The sequence below is a fragment of the Ctenopharyngodon idella genome, chromosome 15 (genome assembly GCF_019924925.1).
Source record: "Ctenopharyngodon idella isolate HZGC_01 chromosome 15, HZGC01, whole genome shotgun sequence".
NCBI lineage: Eukaryota > Metazoa > Chordata > Actinopteri > Cypriniformes > Xenocyprididae > Ctenopharyngodon > Ctenopharyngodon idella.
The window spans coordinates 10,237,380-10,251,567 of NC_067234.1; the positions used below are offsets into that span (position 1 = coordinate 10,237,380).

The 14,188-nt window shown below is 37.9% G+C and overlaps 1 protein-coding gene across 6 annotated transcripts in view; it reads right to left on the reverse strand.

Annotated features, from left to right (window-relative positions):
• tfdp2 (transcription factor Dp-2) overlaps positions 1–14,188 on the reverse strand; it is a 55,266-nt gene that overhangs the window by 2,163 nt on the left and 38,915 nt on the right. For 5 of the 6 annotated variants that reach the window (XM_051862142.1, XM_051862143.1, XM_051862144.1 and 2 more), the window contains 5 exons: positions 9,960–10,122; positions 8,969–9,115; positions 7,550–7,618; positions 5,448–5,599; positions 1,361–1,527 (listed from right to left, as the gene is read on the reverse strand). In XM_051862142.1, the coding sequence (XP_051718102.1) occupies positions 1,361–1,527; positions 5,448–5,599; positions 7,550–7,618; positions 8,969–9,115; positions 9,960–10,122 (698 nt within the window). Of the gene's footprint in view, positions 1–51; positions 150–1,360; positions 1,528–5,447; positions 5,600–7,549; positions 7,619–8,968; positions 9,116–9,959; positions 10,123–14,188 lie in introns of all 6 variants that reach the window. The other variant, XR_007925108.1, reaches the window with a different exon arrangement.

Here is a 14,188-nt window from a genome sequence, read left to right on the forward strand (position 1 = left end):
TTTTCTCCTGTTACAACGCCGTTACTGACAAAAAAAAAAATGCCGCGTTACTATAATTGAGCACTGAAGAGGTTCATCCGAGTAGTCTCTCTCTCAGCCATATGCAGTTTTATCTCTGGTGTGTGTTGGGGTGGGACACATGTTCATACCTACAAAGCGTTTTGTTGTAAAGAAATAGTACAGGTTAGTCATAAACAAATATAATTTTAAACTGATAATAATGTATGATGCTATATAGCATTCAAGCGCACGCATTAAGCTTGCCGGCACAAGTAATGATTATGAATGTGACAAAAACAGCAAGGAGACATTTTAATTGTTTATTAATAAAGTAATGTTTTCTGAATCAGTGTCGGCTGCAAAGATGAAGTTGACATTGCTGACTCATCTCCGCATAATGGACGTGCCTAGAGAGAGAATGCACATTTCATTCGGATTACATAATCAGAGTAGCCTATTTCTTTTCGTTTTGAATTATTTCTATTAAAAGTAGACATTTCAAGCTTTCTATAGATATATTCCTCATGTCTATGAGGCAAGCAGCCGCTGAGTTTTGGTTCATTTAGCTATAAGACGCACCCCAGTTCACGTGCAAGTGATCGTGCCGACGCCTCCATGTCATGATTATATTGTCTGCTATATTTGCTTCTTATTTATTAAATCCAGGCAATTGGTTGATAAAACATTGATTAAAATTAAGATACATTTTTTACAAAATGAAATTCACTTTAAAGAAAGGCTTTCTACAAAACAAAACTTAATGAAGTGGTCAAAATCATGTCTGACCCACTCCATGTCTCCCGATATATTGCGCATCGTATGATATATTCTATCTTACTCATGCTGTTCACTTTTCATAATCAAATAGATTAATTTAAAACATAACATTGGCTTATTTAAACATAAATATGAAACTACGTTTTCTTTAGTGGCTAACAACACATAGTACAGTACAGAGAAATTTCATGTCGTGAGCAAGAGGGGATCATGAGTCACGAGTCGGATCAAGCATCATTTATTTTTAGACTTATATTTAATATAGGGGGCATCCAAGTTATTTGACATACTTGATTTTTTTTTTTTTAAGTAACGCAATAGTTACTTCCCTGGTAATTAGTTACTTTTATAATGATGTAACTCCATTACTAACTCAGTTACTATTTGTGAGAAGTAACTAGTAACTATAATTAATTACTTTTTTAAAGTAATGTGCCCAACACTGGTCATGATGACGATTTTAGGAGAGATCCTGTCAGGCACAAGCATTCACACAAGCAACAGAGAACAAAACGCAGAAAAAAATGATTGAAAAGGACGTTTAACAGAAACATTTAACAGAAGTATGATATGAGATACTTACTGGTGACATAAGCCTCCAGAGACTTGGGCACTAGAGATTTGGCCACACTGATGTTCTCTGGAGAGCATGTGCCGTTCTCAAGCCCCAAAGACATGCCCATCCTCTTCAGGATCTCAACGTCATCATGGATCTCAAATGTGTTGTCAAAGTTAAAGAGGTATTCACACCTGTTTGGAGGAATGAGTTTGTGTGTTAAGTAAAAGTGTTGATTAAGACTAATTTATTCACTTTATATGCTTGAGACATATAAAACATTCAAGTTTCACGTCATTATTGGGTTCTTTGATAATAGAATTGCGTATACTTAATGTCATTGCGTGATTACATAAACTAATAAATTGGTTCATTGAAACAAACTGTACGAAAGAACCAGTAAACGTTTGAGCTTCAGCAATAACCAATGAGGTTCATTCTCATGTTACGCAGCACGTTTGAGCTTTCAAAAGAACCAATGAGGTTCATTCTCGTGTGTTACGCAGCATATTTGAGCTTCCGCAAGAACCAATGAGGTTCATTCTCATGTTACGCAGCACATTTGAGCTTCCGCAAGAACCAATGAGGTTCATTCTCATGTTACGCAGCACGTTTGAGCTTTCAAAAGAACCAATGGAGGTTCATTCTCGTGTGTTACGCAGCACATTTGAGCTTCCGCAAGAACCGATGAGGTTCATTCTCGTGTTACGCAGCACATTTGAGCTTCCGCAAGAACCAATTAGGTTCATTCTCATGTTACGCAGCACGTTTGAGCTTCTGCAAGAACCAATGAGGTTCATTCTCATGTGTTACGCAGCACATTTGAGCTTCCGCAAGAACCAATGAGGTTCATTCTCATGTTACGCAGCACGTTTGAGCTTCTGCAAGAATATGGAGCTAGAAATATGATAATGATCTGAATTTGAATTGTGTAAATTTGAATTATTGACAAGTGTCATTTAACAGAATTGAATATTAAGTGCCATTTTATATAGATTTGAATTTGAATTTTTAAAACTTGAATCCTGGACATTTGATATTTAACAAAATTGAAATTTTTTATGGCATAATTTTCTACATATGTATTTTTAAACAGCATATTTTTTGTTCTGAATTCTTAGATTGCAAAGATTTAACATCATTTGTATCGTGGGATGACCACAGGCCCAGACTGGCCATCGGAAACTCCGGGAGAAATCCCGCTGGTCGGGAGACTGATTTGGTCCCTGCCCAGCTCACTTTCATTTATTTAGCCTATTTAGATTCTTTGTTATTAATTTTATTATTACTATTGTTATTACCTGCCCGATGTGCACAAGTGATTTCTGAATTTGGCATTCAATTTAGCCTACACGATCATCTCTGGCGGACGACTTCTGCACGCAAAAGAAAAACTGTACATGAAGACGCAGTGAATGGGTGGCGTTTCTTCTTCGCTCTAAAGATCTGCGTCTCTGTGTCAGATAAATTACATTTTATACAATTATGTTCCTTCTCCGTCCATGCGATGTATGCACATATTGAATGAGTAACGTTTTTCTAGCATACTGTCTTGAACTTAGCTATGATTTAACCTATTTCAGAGGCGGCAAAAATTAGAATTTAAAATGGACTGAGTAAAGCTCTCTTGATTGCAACCTCTATCATTGTGTAAACACATTATGGCCTATAACTTTTGGTATAATGTTAAAAAATGTTATTTGGGCTATTTTAGTTGCCATTTGCTATATAGGTAATAGGCCTACTATATAATAATAATAATAATAATAATTCCTTATATTTATATAGCGCTTTTCTGGGTACTCAAAGTGCTTTACATATGGAAGGGAGGATCTCCTCAACCACCACCAATGTGCAGCATCCACCTGGATGATGCGACGGCAGCCATATTGCGCCAGAACGCCCACCACACACCAGCTTATTGGTGGAGATGAAGCCAATCAGTATATGGGGATGATTAGGAGGCCATGATGGACAGAGGCCAATGGGCAAATGTGGCCAGGATGTCGGGGTTACACTCTTTTCGAAGGACATCCTGGGATGTTTAATGACCGCAGAGAGTCAGGACCTCTGTTTAACGTCTCATCCGAAGGACGGTGCTTTTTGACAGTATAGTGTCCCCATCACTATACTGGGGTGTTGGGACCCACACAGACCACAGGGTGAGCACCCCCTGGTGGCCTCACTAACACCTCTTCCAGCAGCAACCTAGTTTTCCCAGAAGGTCTTCCATCCAGGTACTAACCAGGCTCAGCCCTGCTTAGCTTCAGTGGGCAACCAGCCTTGGGCTACAGGGTGATAAGGCTGCTGTAGACTGCTGTATATATTATGTATAGCCTAAATATATAACGCGAGTAAATATAGAAAAAAAATAGGCCTATACAATTATAGTAATAAGCTATAAAAAGTGATATAGGCTAAAATTGTAAAATAAAGCACTAACTACAGCGGCATTCATTATAAACAACATACGGCCTAAATGCAAAGCATTTATTTAAAAGTGAAACAAAAGGTGTTGGGCTTTCTCTCATTCAGCACTAATCCAAATGTTTCCATATTATTCGAGATGTAGGCTAACATTTGGTTGCTAAACTTTTACTTAGTTTGTACTTCACTCTTGTTCAGTGTCCTCGTAAAATAGCATTCTTCACGTGAGCAAAAATGTGCTTGGAATAACACCACAGTGAGGTGGTGGTCACGTTGAACTCGAGCAGTGTCATTTTTATAGGCTATATTCGGTCGACTGCATTTTATTTTGATGAACAGGCTATGATGTCAATTTAACAATCCAACGGATAGCCTGTTGTGTGTACCGTACAGGCGTGAGGCGCCAGCGCGATCACTTGGAACGAAGGTCTTACAGGTTTGGAACGACATGAGGGTAAGTAATTAATGACAGAATTTTCGTTTTTGTGTGAACTAACCCTTTAAATGTAACAGCAATCCAAAAATAATGCTAAAAATGAACACAAATGCTAAAATGAAAAATTAGGGCTGTAACGATTCCTCGATTAAATTCGAATACTCAATTTTAAAAAATACTCGATTTCAATTTGCCTGTGTCGAGTAACTGGTAAAATACCGTAAGTGGCACTTTCCACGGACGAGAATCCATGAAACACATTATTAGACCGTTTTCTAAGGCTGCACAATATCAAACCCATAATAAAGCATAATGCTATTGTGAATTTACAAAGGCTGTGAATTAATTAAATAAATGTATGTGCTGCAGGTTTAATATATATGCGCTGTAATTATTTACATACGTGTATGTTATCTACGTGCGTCTCAGAGCGGCTCCGTTCACAGTAAATGCAGCTTCACGTGAACTAGTGGCGTGTCTCAAACTCCATCTCTGCATATGCTGTGAGTTTGGATTGCTTTTAACGTTCATCTGGAAACGCAATGTGCGACATTTAATCAGATTTGCAAGGTAAGTCATCTATAAACCTTAGCAAACGCAGGAGAATACATTATACAGTATGGTTCTACTTAGTGCAATGTGCTAACGGCTCGTCGCGATTTCAAAATTAATGTTTAAGCCCTCGTTTAAGTCCACGTTCTTGTTCAAGAAATTACAGTGGTTGTAGCATTTCTGTCGTAAAGAAATGGCTAAATATTAAAGATTAATTGGACGTTTGAAATAAATGTTGTAAGCCAATATTAAAGAAGGATTAGATCACGTTGTAAAGTGTAAAAACAATCGTCAGGCCACTGGCGACTTTATAACGATCGTCGTATTTGAGCTATATGTGCGATGAGCGCCGCAATGTTTGTTTACGCCGTGGTCAGGAGAATAGATCTGTCGGATTTACAACATGTGAATTCAACCACTTCTTTCGAAATACAAGGATGGATGTAAGTGTCCGGTGAATTGGGAGAAGAACAGGGTAAACTTTATAGTTGAACGATTACTCGATTACCAAAATAATCGTTAGCTACAGCCCTAAATAAAATACAGTAAAACAGTAATATTGTGAAATTAATCTTAATAATAAAAAAAAAAAAACATTAAATACTGTGAAATATTGTGATATGTATTTTTGAGCAAAAAGGTGCTCTTTCACTGTGTGGAGGATATTTCTACAGAAAGAAATGAAGAGAAATCTCATACTTATCACTAGAGATGGAGCAGTCGATGACGGTGCGGACGCCGGTGTTGAGAATGATGAAGGGAAGCTGAATGACAGATCCTGGAGGGGGAGTTGACTGGGATGACACTTCGTTGGCCTGGTTCCTCTGCACCAGATTCTTGAAGGCGATCTGCTGCTCACGGGAAGATATGCACAATTCACCACACATGTACACAGACCATTTCAGCCCTTAAGGGCCCACTAATTAACATTAAATCAGTCAGTATGTTAATAAATACAAAGCTTTGTGTAGCACTAACATGCGCACACAGACGCTAACTCATGTCAGTCTCGGGATGTGTGGGGGTTGGTCAAGGACTAGAACCAAGCCAAAGCATTTAATATAGCACTCCAGCAGCCCTCCCAGCTCCAACCCTGCTGGAGTGCAAGTCCTGATCGATATCCCAGCAGGATCAAGGCCTCATCTGTTCCATCCACACATCACTGACTTCATGATTGTGATCTGTTGCATTGCACGCCATATCACTTAAGATCATCTATATTACGGACTTTTGGTGTTAATGTCACACATCAACACAACCAGACCGCAGTGATTTCCTGAGATTCTGTGTGTGGGCTTTAATTTGACAGCAGGAGATGGACAATGGTCTCATCTCCCTTAAAAAAAAAAATGAATCAATAATAGGAGATTGCTGATTTTCAACAGCTGGCCACTGTTAATGTCTCCTTCCCCCTCTCATCTGCTGCTTTTACTCATTCTTTCTTCTCTTGTTCTCTTCGAAGCTGATTAGCATTGATGGCACTAACTGGACAAAGATTTTTTTCCAGCAGATTTTGAGTTTCATGTTGTTGATAGATGGGTTGGAGAACAAAAATATTCTCAGATGCATCACGATTCTCTGTTCAGTGTTGCTCTGTTCATCCGCTCTGTGTGAGCGGTTAAATGTGCTTGCATGCTTTTGTGATGTGAAATTAATGTAAACACAGCCAGTTTTGTCTCAAAACATCTGATAAATTCAAACAGATCTGCATTAGTGTGAATGCAGCCTATGAGACCTGCCACTGTCTGTGATGTCATCAGTAATAATCAAACAGCAGCAGCAGGGATTTTTAACAGCAATAAACGTTTACACTTTATTTTAATGTGTCTCTGTTACAGTGTAATTATACATTTAAGTACTGAGCAATATTAATTACATGTACTTATTATAGGGTTAGGGTAGGATTAGGGTTTGGTTTGGAGTTAGTTGCATGCAATTATGCATAATTTATAGTTATTACCATAGTAAATTCATGTAACGTGTAACAAAGATACATTAAAATAAAGTGTTACCCAATAAACTATGAATGTAATTATATCTGGAAAACTTTCAGACGCTGAAAGCACTTTTTGTTCATTGCTTGTAATGTCTTTCTTTGTTCCCTGTATTAATTTATATTTGTGTGTATGTTTTCAAGCTATATTTAGTTAATAATTTTTAATTATTAATTTCTTATTTTAAAAAGTATTTATTTTATACAAGCAACTGAATAAAATTCAACACATTCATTTGATATTTAAAGTCAGTAAACTCATTTATTAATAATAATAATAATAAAAAAAAAAAAAAAAAAAAAAATGTAGATCATGAATTGTTTTATAATCCGATTGTGATTCTCAAAATGGGAATTAGCTTGGATCGTGAGGTGCCTAAAGTTTCCCAGCCAAACTGTTCAGAATCGAGAATCAGTTCTTATTCATTTCTTTCAGTCAAAAAAGACTCAATCTCATGAATCAATGGTTTGAATTGTCAAATGACTGATTCATAAACTAAATCAGTTGGAGCACTTTTAGTCACTCAACAGAAAGTCATTACTTTCCTCATACCCAACTAGAAATGAACAGAATAACAGTACTTATATTGGTGGGCGCTTCCTCATCAGTACTAAAATGGATAGATAAATGAAGAGTTAAATGTTAAAGTACTGGAATCGCTAAGTGGAATCAGAGTGAGAATCGTTTAATTCCTCTTCTACAGATGATTCCCATGTGTAGAGCCGTTTGGAATTTTGGCTGCGAGGTCTGAGATCTTCCCTACCAAAACATCACACACATACAAACACAAACAGGTGTGGAACAAACCTGTAATATTAGCTCCTCTAGCTGGGCTCTTTTCTGTCGGATTCTTTCCAAACGCTTCTGTTTTTCCAGCTGAAAGATGACCACACACACACACACATAAATTTGTTATTATCTGTCATGTATATCTATATTTAGAGTACATAAACACACAGATAACATAAGGTGTAAACCTCTGACTCGAAACAAAAAATTTGTGATGCTTCATGAAGCAGTGTTTTGAAATCGCACATCACTAGATATTGTTGAATAAAGTCATTATTTTGGCGCATAAAAAGTATTCTCGTCACTTTACAATATTAAGGTTGAACCACTGTAGTCACATGAACTGTTTTAAATACATCTTTAGTAACTTTCTGGGCAATGTAAGTGTTAATTGTCTTGATGGCGATGTAGGCCTCACTGAGCCATCAGATTTTATCAAAAATATCTTAATTTGTGTTCCAAAGATAAACGAAAGTCTTACGGGAGTGGAACGACATGAAGGTGAGTAATTAATGACATAATTTTCATTTTTGGATGAACTAACCCTTTAAGTGAACGTTATCAGTTGGGAAAGTATGGTGCTCAAGATTTTGAAGCCCAAAAAGTGCATCCATCCATCATAAAAGTAATCCATACGGCTCCAGGGGGTTAATAAAGGCCTTCTGAAGCGAAGCAATGGGTTTTTGTAAGAAAAATATCCACATTTAAATCTTTATAAACTAAAATAACTGGCTTCCAGCAGATGGCATACGCAAATTGACTTACGCCAAAAGAGTAACTTCTGGCCCGACACATGACGCAATGACGAACGTGGAAGCACAGAGGATACCGGTCATGAATTAGAAGTCTAAAACGAGAATGTTTAAAGAGAAATATCGGAGGATTTCGATATAAGAGAAGAGGAACTTGAGTTTGTTGCACAGCCCTATTTGTTTGAACAGTGAGAGGCGTGTAAACTTACGATACTCCTACATCCTACGTCATACATCGCGTCAGTGAGTTGGCGCAAGTCGACTTGTGTAGACCGTCTGCCGGAAGCTAGTTATTTTAGTTCATAAAGTTTTAAATATGGATATTTTTCTTACAAAAACCAATCAATTTGCTTCAGATGGCCTTTATTAAACCCCTGGAGCCGTATGGATTATTTTTATGATGGATGGATGTGCTTTTTTGACTTCAAAATCAAGACTACCATTCACTACCATTATAAAGCTTGGAAGAGCCAGGATATTTTTTAATATAACTTTGATTGTGTTTGTCTGAACGAAGATAGTCATATACACCAAGGATGGCTTAAGGGTGAGTAAATCACGGAATAATTTTCATTTTTGGGTGAACTATCCCTTCAACCGGGAGATGAAGCACATGTACATATCTTTTTTAGAATAAATGAGAAGGTCATTTGTGATTGTGAATTTGTCTTTCACGCACACCCACCTCTAAGTTGCGGCACTCTTGGGCTGAGTTAGTGGGCAGGCCGATCCAGCGTATCTCCTTTTTCTCTTTAGAGATGATATTCATGGCCATCAACACGTTGAGCGCGTCATACACACGCCGGCGGATGTTCTTCTGGTCGTACGCTTGCTGCAAGTGCAAACACACACCCTCTATTAACATCACAAAGCGCATGGAGATGTGCGATCGTCCAGTCCAGTCGTACACCAAACCCTTTGTGTCTGCGCTAAAGTCTTTTTTAATTACACCTTTTAGCATTCCACTAGGGCAGAGAGCTTAAAACTTCAGTCCAGGAAACATCGGGTGGACTGTCAGAAATAATACTGGAAAATATTCACAACACGCCGCTCTCACTCCAGGTAGAAACGGTTCTTATGCAATGATCTAAGGCCAGCGGTCCAAACCCAAACCCAAACTCTCATTATAAAAGCGATATTATCTGAGATCAACCTTAAGTGTCTGTTCCTGCTTAGGGTTTTGGGATACAGCCAGACGAGAGGTGGACATTGTGCAGTACTACAGGAAGTGCTCAACGTTCTTCATAAACCACAGACCGATAAATCACAGCTCATATTAACATGAGAGGCCGCAGGAGGAACCTGTAGAACTTTAACATCTTTTATTGGTCCAGCTCTGTTTTATTCTGCTGTGTAAACAGACACTGAGTAAGTGATGGTCACTTAGGTGAGGCATAATGGTGACTATATGCATATTTCATATCTGAAAGAGCAGTCCAAGACAAGGTAAACATTCATAGATCAATATCAAATGGCACTGGAAGAAAGCATTATGTAAAAACCATTATGACTTGGGGGGAGTGTGGGAGCTATTTCCCAAATGTAATAGTTGTGGTAAGGTTTTTTTTTTTTTTTTTTTTTTTTTTTTTTTTTAAAACAAGCAGGATCAACAATAAATATTGACCATAATTATGAATCAAGCTTCAAAAGTCATATCACGATCTTGTGACACTCACCGAGTCGGCGGGCATCAGGCTGCTGGCATGGGTGAACTCGGCCACCAGCTCATCAGCCACCTCGTTGTAAGACGTAGTGCCTTTTTTTTGTACCTTCTCGCACACCTTCATGGAGAAGTGCCTCAGGCCTTTCCCGTTCTTATCGGCCCTCTTCATTCTCTTACTGCAGAGACGGAGAGAAATAGAGAGTTTGCACGCTTCATGTTTGGACACTAAATGTAAAGGGTGATTATTTTTCTTAATTTTTGTATAAATGAAGAAATTATATTTTGCAGAAAGAAAATAAAGATTGTTAATATTAGTAATATTAAGATGTTGCATTCATTTTTAATAGAAAGCAAATCAACATTCAACACACAATTGTTCAATGTTGGTTTGCTTTCAAATAAAAATGAATGCACTGTAGAAAAGCATACTATACTACAAAAAAAAAAGAAGATACTATGGGTGTGTTTACACATAATAAAAATGGAAAAGTTTTTCCTTTGCGTTTTTCGTGTACAGATGACAATGATGTCAAAACAATCCCATTAACACGGATCTGTGAAAAATAACTAAAAACTCTATTGCTGCTGCCAGGCCAGTAGTTGGCGATGTCACTTTGTAAAGAAACACTATGGTGACGTCACGCACATGCGCATTACGTGTTCAGTCTATAGGCGCATAGTGTTTCTTTATTATCTTTTATTGTAATATCATTTCAAAAACTTACACTTTCCTTTTTAAAAGTTTGCGCACATTTTCCATTTTTATTTAAAAACGGTGTAGTGTAAACGGCCCTTTAATAGGGCTCCATTTTTCTCGAAGCTATGTGTTTTTGTAAGAAAAATATCTATATTTAAAACTTTATAAACTATAATAACTAGCTTCCGACAGATTGCCGTATGCATTGATTTACGGCAGAAGAGTAACCTCTAACTCGACGCATGATGTAATGACAAACACATGAGCGCAGAGGAGAGAGCAAAACAAAACACCTGTCATGAATTAAAAGTCTAAAACAAGAATTTTTTAAAGAGAAATGTCGGAGGATTTGAATATAAGAGAAGAGAAGCTTGAGTTTGATTAGTTTGAGCCGTAAATCGATGCGTACGGCCGTCTGCCGGAAGCTAGTTATTATAGTTTATAAAATTTTAAATATGGATATTTTTCTAACAAAAACGCATAGCTTCATTTCAGAAGGCCTTTATTAACCCCCTGGAGCCGTATGGATTACTTTTATGATGGATGGATGCACTTTTTTGGGCTTCAAAATCTCACGCCCCATTCACTACCATTATAAAGCTTGGAAGAGCCAGAATGTTTTTTAATATAACTCCGATTGTGTTTCTCTGAAAGAAGATAGTCATACACACCTAGGATGGTTTGAGGGTGAGTAAATTAAGGGATAATTTTCAGTTTTGGGTGAACTAACCCTTTAATAAAGCTCTATTTTCTTTATGTAAAATATAATTGACTCTGTTCCAGTTTTGCAGTAAAAAAAATGACAAAATTTGCAACTGTAAATATATGTCCAAGAATTCCCAGCAGGCAAAATGTGTATTCCAAACACGTCTGGGAAAAAAGATTAATGGCCACACATACTCCATGTACCTTTGAGTTCTCATATACACACACACTCTTAGGAAGTCTTATGACAGGCTGTTGTTTAAAGTGATTTTGTGAACCAGCAAACTGAGCTCTGCTCTCTGTAACTGTAGACGGCACATTTGAGAGTAGTGTGCCTTTAGTATGAGCAGAGATACACTTCTTCCCTGCTACAAATAGCAGATATGTGTTGCAGTATCACTTTTCATCCTATATTTCATGTTTACACTCATCATATCTATTTGTCGTTTGTTGATTCCAGTGTGTGATTCTATATATACAATCTGGCAAAGAAACAGCATGTCCAGGGCTGTGACACCTCTTTGTGCTCCTGGCATGCATGTGTGTGCACATTTTCATGTGTGCTTCGTATTTCACTGGGTCTCTGGCCCTGAGTTGTGTCACTGTAGCTCACTGCAGGATGCGTCAAGCACACGATACGTGTGAGAGAGAGAGACTGACTGACTCAATGTGACGTCGGCGGCACCACTGCATGAATACAAACACACTCATTCACTCAATTTATTTATGAAGGCCAGAGAAAGGGAAGGTGTGTCACAAATAAAATGGACCACATGAGAATAAAGAACTATACTCAATTATAAACTAAATTTTAGTGGCACTTCTTAATGCAAAACTGGCAGCCATGATGCAAGGGCATTACAAGATGGTTTCTAGAGTGTTGTGGGTGTTTCTAGAGTGTTAAAGTTTTTGTTAGCCAAGTGTGCCTCAAATCCCCGGGTAGTAGGCAGGTCTAAGGCCTAATCAAACAAAAATGTATAATGCGCATAAAGATGTATAACTGAACATTTGAGTAGGGTAAGGCTAAGCTAGCAGGCTAATGGGCTAACAGAATACTAATCTAGTACATAGTACAGAGTGTTTTTTTTTTAACTTTGGGTAACCAAACAAACAAACAAAACAAAAAAACAAAAACTTTTTTTGGATATATACTATTATATATATATATATATATATATATATATATAACAATTTTAAAGTCACAATGAAACGGAAGTAGTGACAGACCTTTTCTTTTGTATTGCGACATGCATTAAAAGCAGACCAAATGTTTGGAGAAGTCTGGCATACATTTGTTACCAATAAGATCTATAACATGTATTTACAAAATAGACATGGTGAATTTTAATTTCATTCCGACTTTATCATACCGAAGTGCTTATGATGCCGGCAGGCGAAAACAGCTCCAACAATTCCCTAACAAAATCGAGAAGAAAAAAATAAGTAAAAGCAGCTTAAAGAGAATTTAAGCGTTAGCAGTTTCCTTAAAGGCACAATATGTAAGATTTTAGGATTAAAATATCCAAAAATCACTAGAACAATGTTATATATTTTGTTGACTTGTGTACTTACATTATCCCAGATGTTTCCAATAATGTTTAAATCTAGAGAAATAACTCTACCCTGTCAGACTCGTACGCAGTTGACAGAGTGTTTACATCAGAACGCCGGCTCAGTATTGGCCGAGGCTGTTCACGTGAGCAGCACGACACGTGTGTGATGCTGACGCAGAAGCCGGCCAATACCGAGCCGGCGTTCAGACGTAAACACAGAAGCACTGAACTGCGTTCACTCCGTCAACTGCGTACGAGTCTAACAGGGTAGAGAAAAATTTGCTGAATAAAGCCATTATTTTTGTTTTGTTTTTGCGTACAAAAAGTATTCTTGTCGCTTCATAATATTAAGGTTGAACCACTGTAGTCACTATTTTAACAATTTGACTATTTTAACAATGTCTTTAGTACTTTCTTGGACCTTGAATGATGGTAATTATGTTGATTTCTATTGGGCATTAAAAAAACCTCTTGGATTTCATCAAAAATATCTTAATTTGTGTTCCGAAGATGAACGAAGGTCTTACGGGTTTGGAACGACATGAGGGTGAGCAGTTAATGACAGAAATTTCTTTTTTGGGTGAACTAACCCTTTAAGTATACTTTGAAGGCCTTGCATTCTGCTATACGAATAGGCTAGCATTTACGTAAAATCTGAAGTATGCTCTGAGCTTTACAGGTACCAGCAGGTTACATAATCCATCTGTGATCAGTTAGGGAACATCAAACTTTCTGTGCTTCACTATTGTTACACATGCCGTGATGCACCATCTGATGTCGAATACATGCGCGCTGCAGGGGCTGTGGTGCGTGCAAGTGCTTGTGAGAGTTAAAACAAAGAGGTTCGATGGTGTGCCAAGTACTCAAGCGGGAATGGTCCGGAGGCAAATTAATTCATTCTCTTTTTCTCACACATGCTGTATAAAAAAAACACAACTGCACTGTGGGTGAATTACATAACTGTCGCTCAATGAAGGAGAGAGGTGCGGAGAAACGAGAGGAACACGGGGGAAGGGAGGGTACAGTAGTGGCTGATTGGGGTTTTAGTCGTCAGGACAAATTACTTCCAGACCCCCAGCTCACCAAAATTCACCCCTAATTGACTGGAAGTACTGCAATGCTGTAAAAGGGACTCTCACGCAGCGTATATGTGTGTGTGTGTATGTATGACTGTGAATATGACATACATTTACACGTGCGAGTGGCTCTCGCAGGTCCTCGTGTGTAACATACATGCACACACACAGATTTCTGCTTAGCAACAGTGCTGAGATGTGTTCCCCTCTG